Source organism: Charadrius vociferus, unplaced genomic scaffold (assembly GCF_000708025.1).
Source record: "Charadrius vociferus isolate BGI_N301 unplaced genomic scaffold, ASM70802v2 scaffold16, whole genome shotgun sequence".
Lineage (NCBI taxonomy): Eukaryota > Metazoa > Chordata > Aves > Charadriiformes > Charadriidae > Charadrius > Charadrius vociferus.
This window is the reverse complement of record NW_009649167.1, coordinates 1517851-1532011: the sequence shown is the minus strand read 5'-3', so window position 1 is coordinate 1532011 and position 14161 is coordinate 1517851. Positions and strand designations below refer to the sequence as shown.

The following is a 14161-nucleotide window of genomic DNA, read 5'->3' as shown; positions in this document are numbered from 1 at the left end:
AAGATGCTGCTCATAAAGGTCAGAGTAAGAGTTAGGGAGCACACAGAAAACACTAGTAGAGAAGAAGAAATGCTTGGTTCAAGAATGAACTACATTACTCAGTATTCTGGAACTTAAATGCACATTTGTCATACAGCAATGAAATTGCAAATATTTCATAGGGATGGTCTGCAACCGGGTCCAAAATTACAGTTTAGCACAATACATTTCTGAAAGTTGTTAACACTGGGTATCCTAAGTTATTTTTTCCTAGGAAAAAAACTCCACAATATTTAATTTATATTTCTGTTATCGCCTTAATTTTATGCTTTTGCATTACTGCACCACTGTTGGTCCATCAGTATTTTCAGAGAATGCCTTGCAGTTGGTAAGTAATTCCAATGGATATTTTTCAAGACATATATATCCTGGTGGGCTCTAGTAAGTTCTTTCTTAAACTTATAGAAATTGTACATCAAATGAAAGCAGCTGCATAGACAAATTTTTTAAAATGCATAAATGTTTTATTTTTCTTGAAAAAGTGTTAATAAAGAAATTAAACTATCCAACAGTTACTAGGCATCCAAAGATGAGAATAAATAAAAAGTGTATTTACATTTTGCTCTGTTGCTTTTACATTAAAAATATGCCTGTTTTTCCCCTTCTGAAAGACAATCACAGCTTGGCTTTTATTTAAATATCAGTCTAGTATATATTTTGAAAAGATGAAACATCAAAGAAGAACTAAGACTAGTAACATAACGTTAAGATCTCTCTGGCAGCTTGTAATATTATCACTGAAATGCACCATCTATCATAGCAAGACAAAAAGTTAAATCTCTCCCCACTTATCCTCTTATTCGTCCCAAAAACTCACAAAAGAAAATAATTATGGAAAGAAGTAATATAATTATAAATAATTTTTACTCAATTGCCTGCTTCACTGTGTCTTTAGATGCTGCAACTCTTGGGCAGCCCTCTGATCTCCCACCTTCACATCTTATTCTGTATGATTTAACAAAATGCTAAAAGCATTCATGTGGCAAATCAAGAGAATAGCTACAACCATATTTCAAGGGTAAAATAAAATATAATAAAGTTAAGGGATTCTTTCCTGTGGAAATTGGTTCGACTTTTTCTGCTCTACCTGACATGAGAATTATTTCACAAGCTTACTTTTAATACAGTCTTAATAAAACACAAGTCACTTTTTCCTGCCACCTATTTATAACAGGTAATTTAATTTAAAAACCATACAAACGCAACACAAGAAAAACAAACTAAACCTCATAATTTTAAACAGAAAACTTGCCTCCACTATGTAGATCTATATCTAAAATGTAAAATCTGCTAAGAATAATTACCAAGCAAGCTGATAAGTACACATTTTGAAAAAGTGTTTCTAATACTTCAGAAGGAAACAAAACAATACGAATTTAATACACTGAATTCAAGAAGAAATACAAGCTTGAAACAGGAAAGCCCTAATGAAAAAGAAGATACAAACCCAAATTTGAAATAAATATTAGAGCCTTTTAAATAATTCAAAACATGTTGAAACTCGATGATCTTTAAGGTCCTTTCCAACCTAAACCATTCTATGATTCTATGTACACCTCTTATTTTATAAGCTGAATACCAGAAGTAGCAAGGGGGAAACTTTCATTTTTTAAGGAAACAGCGTTAGACAAATGGGAAGCTTCAATATTGAGCCACTTCGGCTCTAAACAAGGTATACTAAACTGTCAGTACAGAAACCCACTTTTGTGCTTTAATAAGACAAGGGAAGGCAATGAAACCTTGAACCAGATCAACTGTCTTCAAGTAATAGCAAATCAAACTACTAATATTGGAAAGTGTTTCAGTATCTCTTCATAAAAAATGATATGCCCACATGACAAGAAAGAGTCACACTACTAAAATGTCTGCAAGAATAAACTTAGTTTCCAGTATGACAGAAAATTATTTGAAGGCACTATAACACAAAGCCAAATTTCAAATATTGGCAAGATTTCCATTAAAGTTTTCTTCAGATCTGAAAAGTCTGATGTCAAGTTAGCTTAGAGTTTCAGTTGCCTCTGATAAGGGAATATGATATGCCATTTTCTCTCATTATGACATTTTTCCCTTTCTTACAATAAAATTACTGCTCATAGACAATTGGTCCTGTTCTTTCATTTTGAAATATCAAATACTACTTAAAATGCAGCAACTCTAACATTCATATAATTGCATTTTTATGGTATAAGTTTTTTACTTTTACAAACTTCTTTTTACACATTATTCTACATTTTAACAAATCATAAACTTGTCAGCTACATGTGGAAGTAGTGGCTGCACATAGGCTAATAAAAATCGACACAAAACCAAAATTCTGAAATAGTTAACTTTTTTTAAAATATTAGGATTGGTAAAGTTATGAGTTGCTGAAAAGAAGTGGAAAGAAAAAAGTATTAAGTATATTAACTATAGCTACTTATACTATTCTAAGACTATAAGCCTGAATCAGCCAGACCTGCATATCACACTGGCAGATTGCACTTAATGTTAAAAGAAAGAGCCGCTGGTGGAGAAAAGCGATGTAATATTCAGGTGATTAAACATTTTGAAAAGTTTTCAGGAATTTTATCAATTGAGAGTAATTAATGTGAATTTTATTAAAAAAAAAAAAAAAGAAATTAAGTTAGTACGAAATCAAATTTAGCAAGCAATTACTATATTTCCACAGTCATTTGCTGGCAAATCACCACAGTTATTACAGCAGTATTAGTCAGAAGCAGAAGCTACCTGTGAAATAATAGCAAAAAACCTCGTAGCGCTGATACGCATGGAGGAAATTTCATAGCTGTGCTGGATTTGCACATCCATTGCTATGTCACTGATCTTCCTCCCTGATAAAGCGACATTCTTCAATTCAACACAAGGAAAGCCATTTTTACCGACAGGAAAGAGAGTACTACAAAATACTTTCTTATAATTATATCAATTACATGCAACTTTCTGCAGTCTCAGCAATTGGGAGGAAGGAAGACAATAAAGAACAAGTTTATCTATAAATCTAACTGAAGAAAAAAAAAGAGAAAATGCAGATATAGCGGATAATAATATGTATTTTGCAAATGGGCATTGCCTCACAGTTTGTCAAACGCCTTCCCAACTACTGTAGGAAGGCCCTAGTAATTGTGATTTTTTTGTCATACTGCTGCACCAACCAACCAGTAATTTACACTCTCTGATTGCCTTTCAGGGCCCTACCTGATTGCCTTCATGAGAAAAACAGAATATTTTCTGAAATTGACAGAAATAAGAAGAGAATGTACTATATCCTTAAATCCGTTAAGAATGAAAGAAAAGGTGGGGAAGTAAAACAGCCACATGTATGCTAATTCAAAGCTAACTGATTCATTTATCATCATCGCTAATTTTGTATCCTTGTGTACCCCATGCCTTCTGTTCAGATTTTGATGAATATATTATATATTTTTTTGTAGTTATTCAACTGGAATTATACATACAAATACCCCGAAAACCCAGCTAACTGCAGAGAGGCAGATCTGGGCAAGATAAAAGCAATCCGTGTCTCCCACAGAAAGAAATGTAACACTGTTTCCACAAAAGAGCAAGCCTAGCCAGAGGGAAGTCTGTAATATGCAATACATTTTCAAAGTGTTGTTAGGTACTAGTATCATGACACAGAAATACAGGAATTCTTTAATTAAAAAAAAAACCAACAACCAACCAACCAACCAAAACAACTGAAGAAAAACAAAACCCAAAAGGAATTACAGCAATAACAAGTAGACAATACTTACTGTCTCAAATCAATTGGGCAATTTTCCAGGTCTCTCTGTCTAGTTGTAAATATGGTTGACACCTGGAAACTTTACCTCCCAACAGGTGGTCATTCAACAGTCACAAATGTACATATTATAAGCTCATCAGCTGCGTTTTTAACACCCTAATTCCTCACTGAGCTCAGATATGGTTAACTCATGTAATGGTAAAACTACCTACGCAGCACAACAGCGTAGTGAAATGAAGCTGGATAAAGTCAGTCCCAGAGTAGGATTCAGCTCACTCTAATTTCAAACATCTACAGTGTAGTTGCCAACAGGTGAGATCAGCTTCTAACCTGTCACAGAAGTCAATGGAGTTCTAATCAATATAGTCAATGGAGTCTAGAAAGCAAGACCTTTCAAACTGAAGAGTTCTCAAGGCTCTGCTGACTAGAGGTAGGACACAGCTTCCCAAACATACTTCTGTGACAGTGTGTTTCCCCCCCCTCCCCGATCTTTATCTCCTGTAACCCTACCCAAGCAATAACCACCTGTGGTGGTCATAACGAGTGCATGTAGTCGTGATGGTGGCATCTGAGCTCAACATGGTTTCGGGGAGACAGATAACAACACAGTAGCCAAGGGGCTAACTTGAGCAATGCTGGTACTGTGGTCAATATGCAAATATGAGTATAGGTCAGTCATTTTACCTCCATAAACACTGAACAGCCCAAGAGCCCTTTGAGCTCTCCTGAATGGCAGTGGGCTGCACGCCAGGATCTTCCCCTGAGTACGAACGCTGCTCAATGTTACTCGAGGTTCAGATTCCTTGCCATGATGGATCCTCAGTAAGTGACTAACAGCACGCTAAACTTTGAAATCTTAGCTAAGTGGTATAAAGGATTAAATGTGCATATATAATCCTTTAGACATAAACCGTTGACCAAGTCTGGGACTAGGTTTGGATCAAGCTGCACCTAGACTCCCCTCTGAAAAGGAGTTTAGAAAGCAAGGGAGTCCTCGCTGAAACCTCATGACTCAATGGGAGGGTCTCCCTGACAGTTCTGTCTAACCCTGTCCCGTATGCAGTAAATAACCAACTGTGCCTTGCTGTCTCAAATTTTGTTAAAACACTGTTGCATTTACCATCAAACTTTGTTAAATACATGGTTTATATCAATAAATATATTGCTGCTTCTCTCTGAGTGAAGTGCATCACTCCATCTGCAACACCTTTTCAGTGTGATTTGACATGCCACAAGGTATCCAAAATATCTACGCAGAACAAGCATGTTTGACAAAGGATGCACAGGACACCTGCATCCTTCTGAAAGGCAGGTGGGATGCCCCACAGAAACTAAAATGTTGGTAGAAACCCATATTCAGGCAACTGACTCCTGCGTTCCACTGTCTATAATCAGCAGACATTGAACTCACTCAGATGGAGACACATTCATTGTAGGTACCAAAAATGAACTTAATTCAATTTTGGCAATGAGAATCCAGAATCAGTGTAAATGGAAAATGTATTTTATCACCGACAAAAATTCCACGCGAATTAAGTAACCACCACAGTTAATTTTCATAATCAGTATTACAAACTTTTCATTCAAATGAACAGAGAACAGAAACACAGTGTGTTTTTGTTAGGTATCTTTAAAGCAAATCTTAATAATTTTATGAGGAATATAACTTGTTTAATATCATACTAGTAGAGAACTACAAATGAGGTCCCAACTCCAACAGCAGCTCTTCCTCTGAGCCTCAACAATTACAACTTCACTGCCTATTAGGATACCTAATCTAGGATAAGCATTGTTCCTTCCATTTTTAATTATTAAAAAAAAATATTGAAGAAAAACCCTATGCATACAGCTCACTAACAAATGAAAAATTATCCAATAACTTCCATATGTCACATTCTTAAATATTTGGATATGTGACAGCACTAAAACACACCCCAATTATTCAATTTGTCAGCATGACAGTAATAGTTACGGAATAAAGATAATTAATAAGTTCTCCTATGCCAATTAATTTTTAAGAGACTTTCAGCCAAATCCTCCCTGCTTTACACAAGTAGTCAGCTAAATGTAATGACATTACAGCTGGACTGTATAGGATTAGAATGATTTGATGGTCTGGTTAATACACATCTGTTACATGCGATGTTTATCCTGTATGTATTACTACTGTATTTTATTGTTGCTGCCATTCAATGCTTCCTGAGCTAAGCTAAGCACATGACTGTAAGCGAAGTTAAATCAATCTCTATTTTATAAGGGTAGAGAAAAAAAAATAATAAACTGGAGAGATCTCAGCAGTGACAACTGTAAGTTTCCACTTTGTTTTCAATGTCACTTAGGACTACCAATCATTCAAACCCCACAAAGGTTTCTTTGGCATACGAAATACACTTAACATTTCCTCTCTGTTACAGAAGATGAAAATTCAGTGATTTTAGCATGTTTCCTAAAGTATGCCCACATAAGTATATGCTATGCAAGAGTTGGACTCTTCTGGGAATACATACAGACGTAAGGAATTATCACCAGAGGTGTATGACACACCAAAATTACTTGCATATTCCCTCCGCTGTTGACCACTGGGACTGATTATTGCCATTACCTCCTTTGTCTACAGATCCAAGGAGCTTTCACACATTTACATAAATCTTCCTACACAGGAAATCCTTACATTTTCTTTCTTATGTATTGTACTTACCTAATCCTTTAGGAGTAATGCCACTGCTATCAGCAGGATTCACCACCCAGTAGTAGTATTTAAGTGTGTGCATTAACTGCAGTACTGTTCCTACTCTGCGTATAGTGTTATAGATCGTAGCAGTTCCAATGAATTCAGCTGACAAGTAGGTGTACAAAGACAGCTGCACCTGAAGAATGAAATAGTTATCGACATAAATGTAAGTTATATATTAATAAGCTTAATTTTAGGGTTTTTTAGGATTTACTTTGGATATGATATAAAAAACTAAAAAAATAATGAAACAACTTTACTTAGGGCTGGGACTGGACTGATGCCTGGAATGACCTCCAGATGTCCCTTCCAATCTAAATTTTCTTTGAATCTATGATTTATGTCACGATAAGAGTACTGGTTTGTTTTCTATTTTGGCTTTTTATAATAAAAGTATATCTTATCAGACTTTAGTACCATGCCACTTTTCACTTTGATCCACACTCTTCAATTGTGATTATTTAGCAAAACAAGTAATTCATTATCACCAGAGATGAATGATAACCTTTTATAGTTTTTATCAAGACAAAATACATAATTTAAAATGAAAGTTTTTGTGAATGTGTAAAAAAAGATATCTTGCCTTTTACTTACAATTTAAAATACATACTTTTATGCATAATCTTCAGGGAAATAATGTAACACAGCCAGTGAAAAGGGGACTGGGTTACTCGAAACAGTCTTTTGATAGAATTATCCAGAATCTTAGGCTATGAATTAGCCAGAATCTTAGAAAAATGTAACGACTTTTACAAACTTTTTCCAAAGACATTGGAAAATACAGTTAAGCAGGGTATAGACTTCATGATCTAAAAAATCTTTGTTATTACCATGTTTTAAAATAAAAAAACCTAAAAACCTAAGCACCATGATATAAAAGAATACTTGTAGGTGCGTCATAACATATTTCAAGTATACAATTACCTTTGCAGGGGTGTGTATCCAGATAGCAGGATTAAAAAGGATGTGATCACATAATTGCTTCAGTAGAGGTGCTCCATGAGACAATCCATCCAAATATTTCGCAAATGACAAAAATTGTTCCAGAACTGCTCTGGTTATATGAACCCTAGATGACTAGGGAAAAATAATCAGAAAGAACAAATATAAAGGAAAACTTGCTTCCTTACTATACTTACAGCAGAAATATGAAGTGATATTTCATCAGGCTCACCTTTACTAAATTCGTTCAACCTTATATGTTTTTATGTCATTGAATATGAAAGGAAAGTTAAGAAAAAATATCAGCAACTTACACTTTCTAATAATATTCATGGTCTTTCTAATGGCTACATTTAACAGATTAAAAATACTCATAAATAACTGAGATTAGAACCTTTCTTTTTTTTTGTTAGGTTTTTTTTTGTGTGTGTGTGTGGCTTTGCTTTTGTTTTGTTTTGTTTTATTATAATCCAGTCAGGATTTTACATTTTACAGCACAGTGCCTTGAGAACTTTGCCTGAAGTCCTTAACTCTTCTTCATTTAATTATGTGTCTTCCTGAAATTGAGTTTCTCAGTATGTAAACAGGCATTATGGGTAGACTTGCTTTTGTTTCTTAAACATAAATAGGTATTTGAAGGATTTGAGTTCATGGTTTCCTCAAATTTCAAGGAAGTCCTGCAGTTTCATAGCACATTCTATAAAATCACTGTTGAGATCTGCTCCTCTGCAGTAATATGGCATGTGGACTTTCACAAATTCTTTACATACTAAGTTAACAAAAGGAACTGTAAGTAAAGTCTGGGAACACGCAGATTTGTTATTTTTAGAAGTGAAGTCCATTTGTCAGTAATACAAGTTCAGCCTAGATGCTGTTTCCTTTGGCTTGTATGTCATAATTCACAATAAATAGTCTGCAACTAATAAGAACAGAAATGTTATTTTGATGTTCAAGCCAGAGGAAAAAAAAAAAAAAGCTTTCTGTCCTCTCTGAAGTATTTGATCACATGCAAATGAACAACAGATAATTTACAAATCATAAAATTGAGCCTGGCTAGGAAACAAAAGGATTTTTTCCTGTCATGTGTGCCAACTGAATACAAGCATATACTGAAAAAATAAAATATATAATTTTGAAAAACTACAGCTAAGGAGAATATAGCATAGCCCCCCCTAGAAAACAGCATATGCTGTAAAAAATATGTTGTGACAGAAATCAATCAAAATCCTTTAAATATTCACATACCCTGAATTTAATGATTGTAGCAGGTGTTAATTAGAATAGTATGCAAACTTCTTTTCAAAAAAATTCATGTACAACATTCTAAATCGATGCATTCAATGTGTGTAAACCATAGTGCTCTGTTCAAGAGAAAGGGACTCCATGAGGACTCACTAGCCTGACTGTATATGGCTTACAAAACTGGAACTAACAGCTTTGTAAATTCACAGAATCACACAATGGTCAGGGGACCTCTGGAGGTCATCTAGTCCAACCCCCCAACCAGAGCAGGGTCACCTACAGCAGGTTGCACAGGACGGCGTCCAGGCGGGTTTTGAATGTCTCCGGAGTGGGAGACTCCACAACCTCCCTGGGCAGCCTGTGCCAGCGCATATGTCACAAGAAAACCTACCACTGGAAAATAAATACACCTTAGACTAGTTCTTCAACATTCTAAATCACAATAGCTTAGTCCAGAAAACACAGGAGCTTAGAAAATAATCTGCTTTTAGGTATTAGTTCAGTGAAGGTAAAATCTTTCCACCATAAGAAGGTATTTGCCTGCTGGAAGTAGCATAGGGAGCAGAATGAGAGAAATTATTTATCATTCTTCTTCAAAATTCAGTACATTTTTAAAGGTAAGATTATGGTTATTTCATTTCACCATCAGACAACAGAAAGCTCTGGTCATAACTTCTTCTCAATTGATTGTTATACTGAGCTTATGTGAACAAAAAATACAGTAGCAGACATGCAAGAATGTCAGAGCCATGAGATTCAACCATAAGAGTATTACTCTCTTAATACAGTAGTTTGTTTTCAGATTATTGAAATTTCTGCATCAGGAACAGTGTAGCCAGCAGGGCTAGAGAAGTGATTGTCCCACTGTACTCGGCACTGGTGAGGCCGCACCTGGAGTACTGTGTTCAGTTTTAGGCTCTGCAGTACAGGAAGGACATTGAGGTGCTGGAGAGGGTCTGTAGAAGGGCAACAAAGCTGGTGAAAGGTCTTGAGAATAAGTCTTATGAGGAGCGGCTGAGGGAACTGGGGTTGTTTAGTCTGAAGAAAAGGAGGCTGAGGGGAGACCTTATCACTCTCTACAACTACCTGAAAGGAGGTTGTAGAGAGGTGGGCATTGGTCTCTTCTCACAAGTTACAACCGATAGGACAAGAGGGAATGGCCTCAAGTTGCCCCAGGGGAGGTTTAGATTAGACATTAGGAAAAACTTCCACACTGAAAGCATTATCAAAGACTGGAACAGGCTGCCCAGGGAAGCGGTTGAATCGCCATCCTTGGATGTATTTAAAAGCCATCTAGATATGGTGCTCAGGGATATGGTTTAGAAGTGGGCCCGGTAGAGTTAGATAACGGTTGGACTTGATGATCTTAAAGGTCTTTTCCAGACATAACGATTCTATGATTCCATTAAATCGTAGTAACATGAGGGCTTTGGGCCAGGAGGCAGGTAATGTTTCTCAGACAAGCATCTGTACTGAACCTCAATTTTGTGATAACTGCTTATCATGTCTGAAAACAAGCAAGTAAAGGGAATGGCCGTTGCAACTGTTTCTTTCAGAAATGAAGTTATTTTACAGTTTTTCTTCTTCAAAACAGAGAGCAACTATTTCAATAATTTCAGAACTGAGTCACAGAGGATTAACTTAATTTTTATTAACATAGATCTAAATTACGACATGTCTGCAATACGCTTGTACAAACTGGGCACAAGATAACTTTCCTAAATGAGAGTTTGGGGGACAGAGAGTGGAGAAACACAAATGAAAATACATTAAAGTGATTCACAAACAGATCTAAAGTAAAATCGTAAATTAGACAAACAGGATCAACTCCAGAAAACTGACTGTTTGAATATTGACATATAAGAAGATAGCAAAGATTAAGAGACTCCTGTAGACAACTTTTAAGTATTACAATTCAAAAAAATTTTCTATCACATACATATTTTATTCCACCCGTCCTTTTGAACTAAATGATTGAAAATACCACAGTGACAGTAGAAATACTAAGAACAAAGATAAAAAAACCTCCAAACATACCTTTTCAAGGAGGTAGCCAATGACTAGAAAGCCTTTTCCACCAAGCATTTGTTCTTGCATGGCTACTGAACTCTTAAGAAGCTCAACCAAGAAAGCCAATAGGGTAGCACTGCATGTAAAAAACAGGCATTTTTTCAGATTACAAATGTAGAAGAATCAATCTGTTACATTCTCAATATTTACCAGCTATTAAGAGAACAGAGACAGGCTTAAAGTGATAAACAATTCTTTGAAAGAATACAAATCTTACTGTTTCTGACAAATTTCTCTAACGATTGTTCACATATTACCGCAGTAGGAGTGGGAGTTCGTATTCAAAAAGAAGTGCAAAATCATTTTGTCAGCTCTCCTGATTTGACCAGGACTATCTCAAGTTCTAAATATCCAGTCCTGCTACTTGCAGGTCTATCCAAAGGTTTTGCAGTTGGAAGAGGCAGGAGATGATGAGTGTGATCCAGCTGACAGTGCTAGAATGATGCACGCAAGGGCCATGTCAACCAATTACCATCCAGACTACACTAAAAAGCAAAATTTGCAGCCACTGGGAATATCATCATCCCACACTTTCAGTCCCTAGTGTCACTACTACCACAGAAATGAGGCATAAAATGGCTGAACATGCACGTGGGCAACCATGCCCACCACAAACCACAGTGGAACAACACCAGGGTGGAGAGCTTCCTTCATACTTTCTCCAGACCGAACATGTCAATAATATCTAGGCCCGACAAAATAAAGGCTGAGAATCACTTTCATCCAGTTAGGAAAGCACAGGGGACTACCAGAGGCCACAAGGAAATCGCCCAGCAGCCCATCCCAGCAGTACCTGTGAGGTGTTCAGGGAGCACAGGAGGGGAAAAAAGTGGCCAGAAAAGGTTACTGTTTAGAAACAGAAGAGATATGAAAGACTTCAGGGGACAGACTTGGCAAGAAAGTGAAACTGTGTTAGAAAAACCAGCCGAGGAAACATATGGCAGATGAATGCATCGTGGGAGAAAAATCACAATTGACTCTCGTGGTGGTGAGAGGGAAACAAAAATATGCTCATCTGTTGCTGAAAATCCCAGAGCACCGGGAGAAAGGAAAAACACCCACATTTATGACAGAAAGGAAATATCTAAAATTATTTGTCAAATATATCGAAAAGGTAGATGACAGAATGCATTCTACTGCATATACGATGCATACATAAAGTCACTATTCCTTTTCTAAAAATAAAATAGGTATAACAATTCCTAGATGTACTGACAAATATCTTCAACCATGAAGGTTTTCACACAGGTGGTAGGTACAGGCAAGGGTGAAAACCGTGGCTTTTGCAGCTATGAAAAAGTGAATTAAAGAAATGTTCCACCTGCATTTTGTAAATTTCAACTTTACTTACAGTAGGTAGTCAGCTAAAGTTCTCTTGCTCTCCAAATACAATCTTTTACTTTGAAATAAATGTTGAGATTGGTTAATCCATGCCAGCACCAAAACATAATGAATTTGCTGAGGAAAACAAGATTTATTCTATTTGGTGAGCAAGGCTGCCATGCGAAAAGTACACAGTGTAGGCAAAGTACATGCTGTGAACATGAAATAGTGCCTTGTCTTGCTTCATTGTTGAACGGTCACAATAATCAGTCTAAAATCACATACAGAATGCTCCACAGAGTGCCAGCAGTAAAAGAACACAGATAATATCCATTTACAGTACTCCAAAGCATTTATTAAAACAGCTTGTCAAGCTGTCACATCAATTTCAAACCAGGTCATATGCATCAATTTTTTGTTACCCTGACTGAAAGTTTCTATTGTATTTGTCATCTAAAATAAGATACTCATCATTTTTACTACATGACAATCCATAAGAAGCTCATGTAAAGGGCTGAAGATTTATATTTAGAAACTTAAAAAAAAAATAAAATTGGAATAGGTCAAAGAAAATTCCATACAGATGGTGCTTACTATCATCCTTTATGAGTAACCTTATCACTTAGGAGGAAAACCCATTATGCATAAAGTTAAGAAACAGCATACATCTTTGCCAGATTAGCACCTAAATTACAATAATAAATGCTACTAAAAAGATTTAGAAGATTGTTGTACCTTGAACGTGGCACCAGACAAGTTTAAAAGGTTCTAATTCCAATTCTATAAGTGATTTATCAAAAGCTTTTTTCTTTGTGTTGCAGTTTATTTGTCCATTCTATGAACTTAGATGTAAACTCATGGGCTGGAGTTATTCTTATCTCATATTAACACAATTTCTATGCAATTGTCAGAAATTCTGACAGGACTCCAAATACAAGCTACAAGACACACTGACACCCTAACAATAAAGATTTTTGTCTTTCTTCTTTTTCAGTGCAGATAAATCACACCAGTCAACTCAGAAATAATCAGTGGCCAGTTAATATTTAACCATGCCACAGACAGAGAAACATATAAGCTGGTTCTATGCAAGAAAGGCTGAATCAACAAAGTTTATTAATTCAGATGCAAATAGAGCCCGAATATCACTTTTTAGATATTAACTGTCTTTATGTGGGGTACGGCTGTCCTGATTAATCCTGCCTGCCCACATTAGCTCTGCAAAGAGCTACCTTAGCTGTCAGCGCAAAGCAATGCCAATGTTTCTAGTTCCAGGAAAACATATTAATTCAGCCAATACTTTTGTGAATGAGTTATGCCTTTTCCTAAGTCCGAAACGGTTTTAACATCTATCGAACCAGACATATAAAGACACCACAAGCCAGCTCTGCAGAGTCAGCTCAGGTCCGCAAGCAGTAACTCTAGCTTCTAATCCTTCTGCATTATCCGAGATTACCACCATAAATAATAGAGTTGACTGTGGTATATAGTAATTCAAATCTTGGGACAGCACACGTGAATGCATCATTACACTTTACACCTTCGAGCACATAAAAAATTCCAAGTACCAGAAATAGCAGCAGTTAAGAAGAACCACCTGGTGCTCACATAGAGGCACAATGAAGTTTGAGGTGAATACTGTATAGGACCACAGGATTGACGAAAATTAGCACCATAATTAAATGTAACTAGCGGTTTGTCCACATCATTATGCAGGAAATTAAGTAATTAAAAGATCTGTAATATTTTAACTGATAGAACAACCCTAAAATCCAAACGGAAGCGTTTTTAAATTCTCACTGCATGGACAGCCCTGAAGCTATTACTACCTGAAGATAATGATCAAGAGACGGGCAGAAAACAGAATGCATGCTTAGTCTGATTTTTTTTTTTTTTCCAGAAATCTTGCTTACACGTGTTTCAGGTGAAACGCCTATTTTGGAGGAGGAAGGAGGGAATGAAACTGCACTAAATAACAGCTGCTGCAAACCCCACTGTTTTTATATGTTATCTGCCATGTACTATATGTTAGAGAGCACTCAGTCTGACTAAAAAGACCCAACTGTTAACAA

At 36.1% G+C, this 14161-nt stretch overlaps 1 protein-coding gene across 1 annotated transcript in view; it reads right to left on the bottom strand.

Moving 5' to 3' along the window:
• Nucleotides 1-14161, bottom strand: part of NBEA (neurobeachin) — a 515614-nt gene that overhangs the window by 370707 nt on the left and 130746 nt on the right. Inside the window, exons 11-13 of the mRNA XM_009888422.1 lie at nucleotides 10734-10842; nucleotides 7437-7589; nucleotides 6480-6648 (exon numbers count right to left, since the gene is read on the bottom strand). Coding sequence (XP_009886724.1) covers nucleotides 6480-6648; nucleotides 7437-7589; nucleotides 10734-10842 — 431 coding nt within the window. The remainder of the gene's footprint in view (nucleotides 1-6479; nucleotides 6649-7436; nucleotides 7590-10733; nucleotides 10843-14161) is intronic.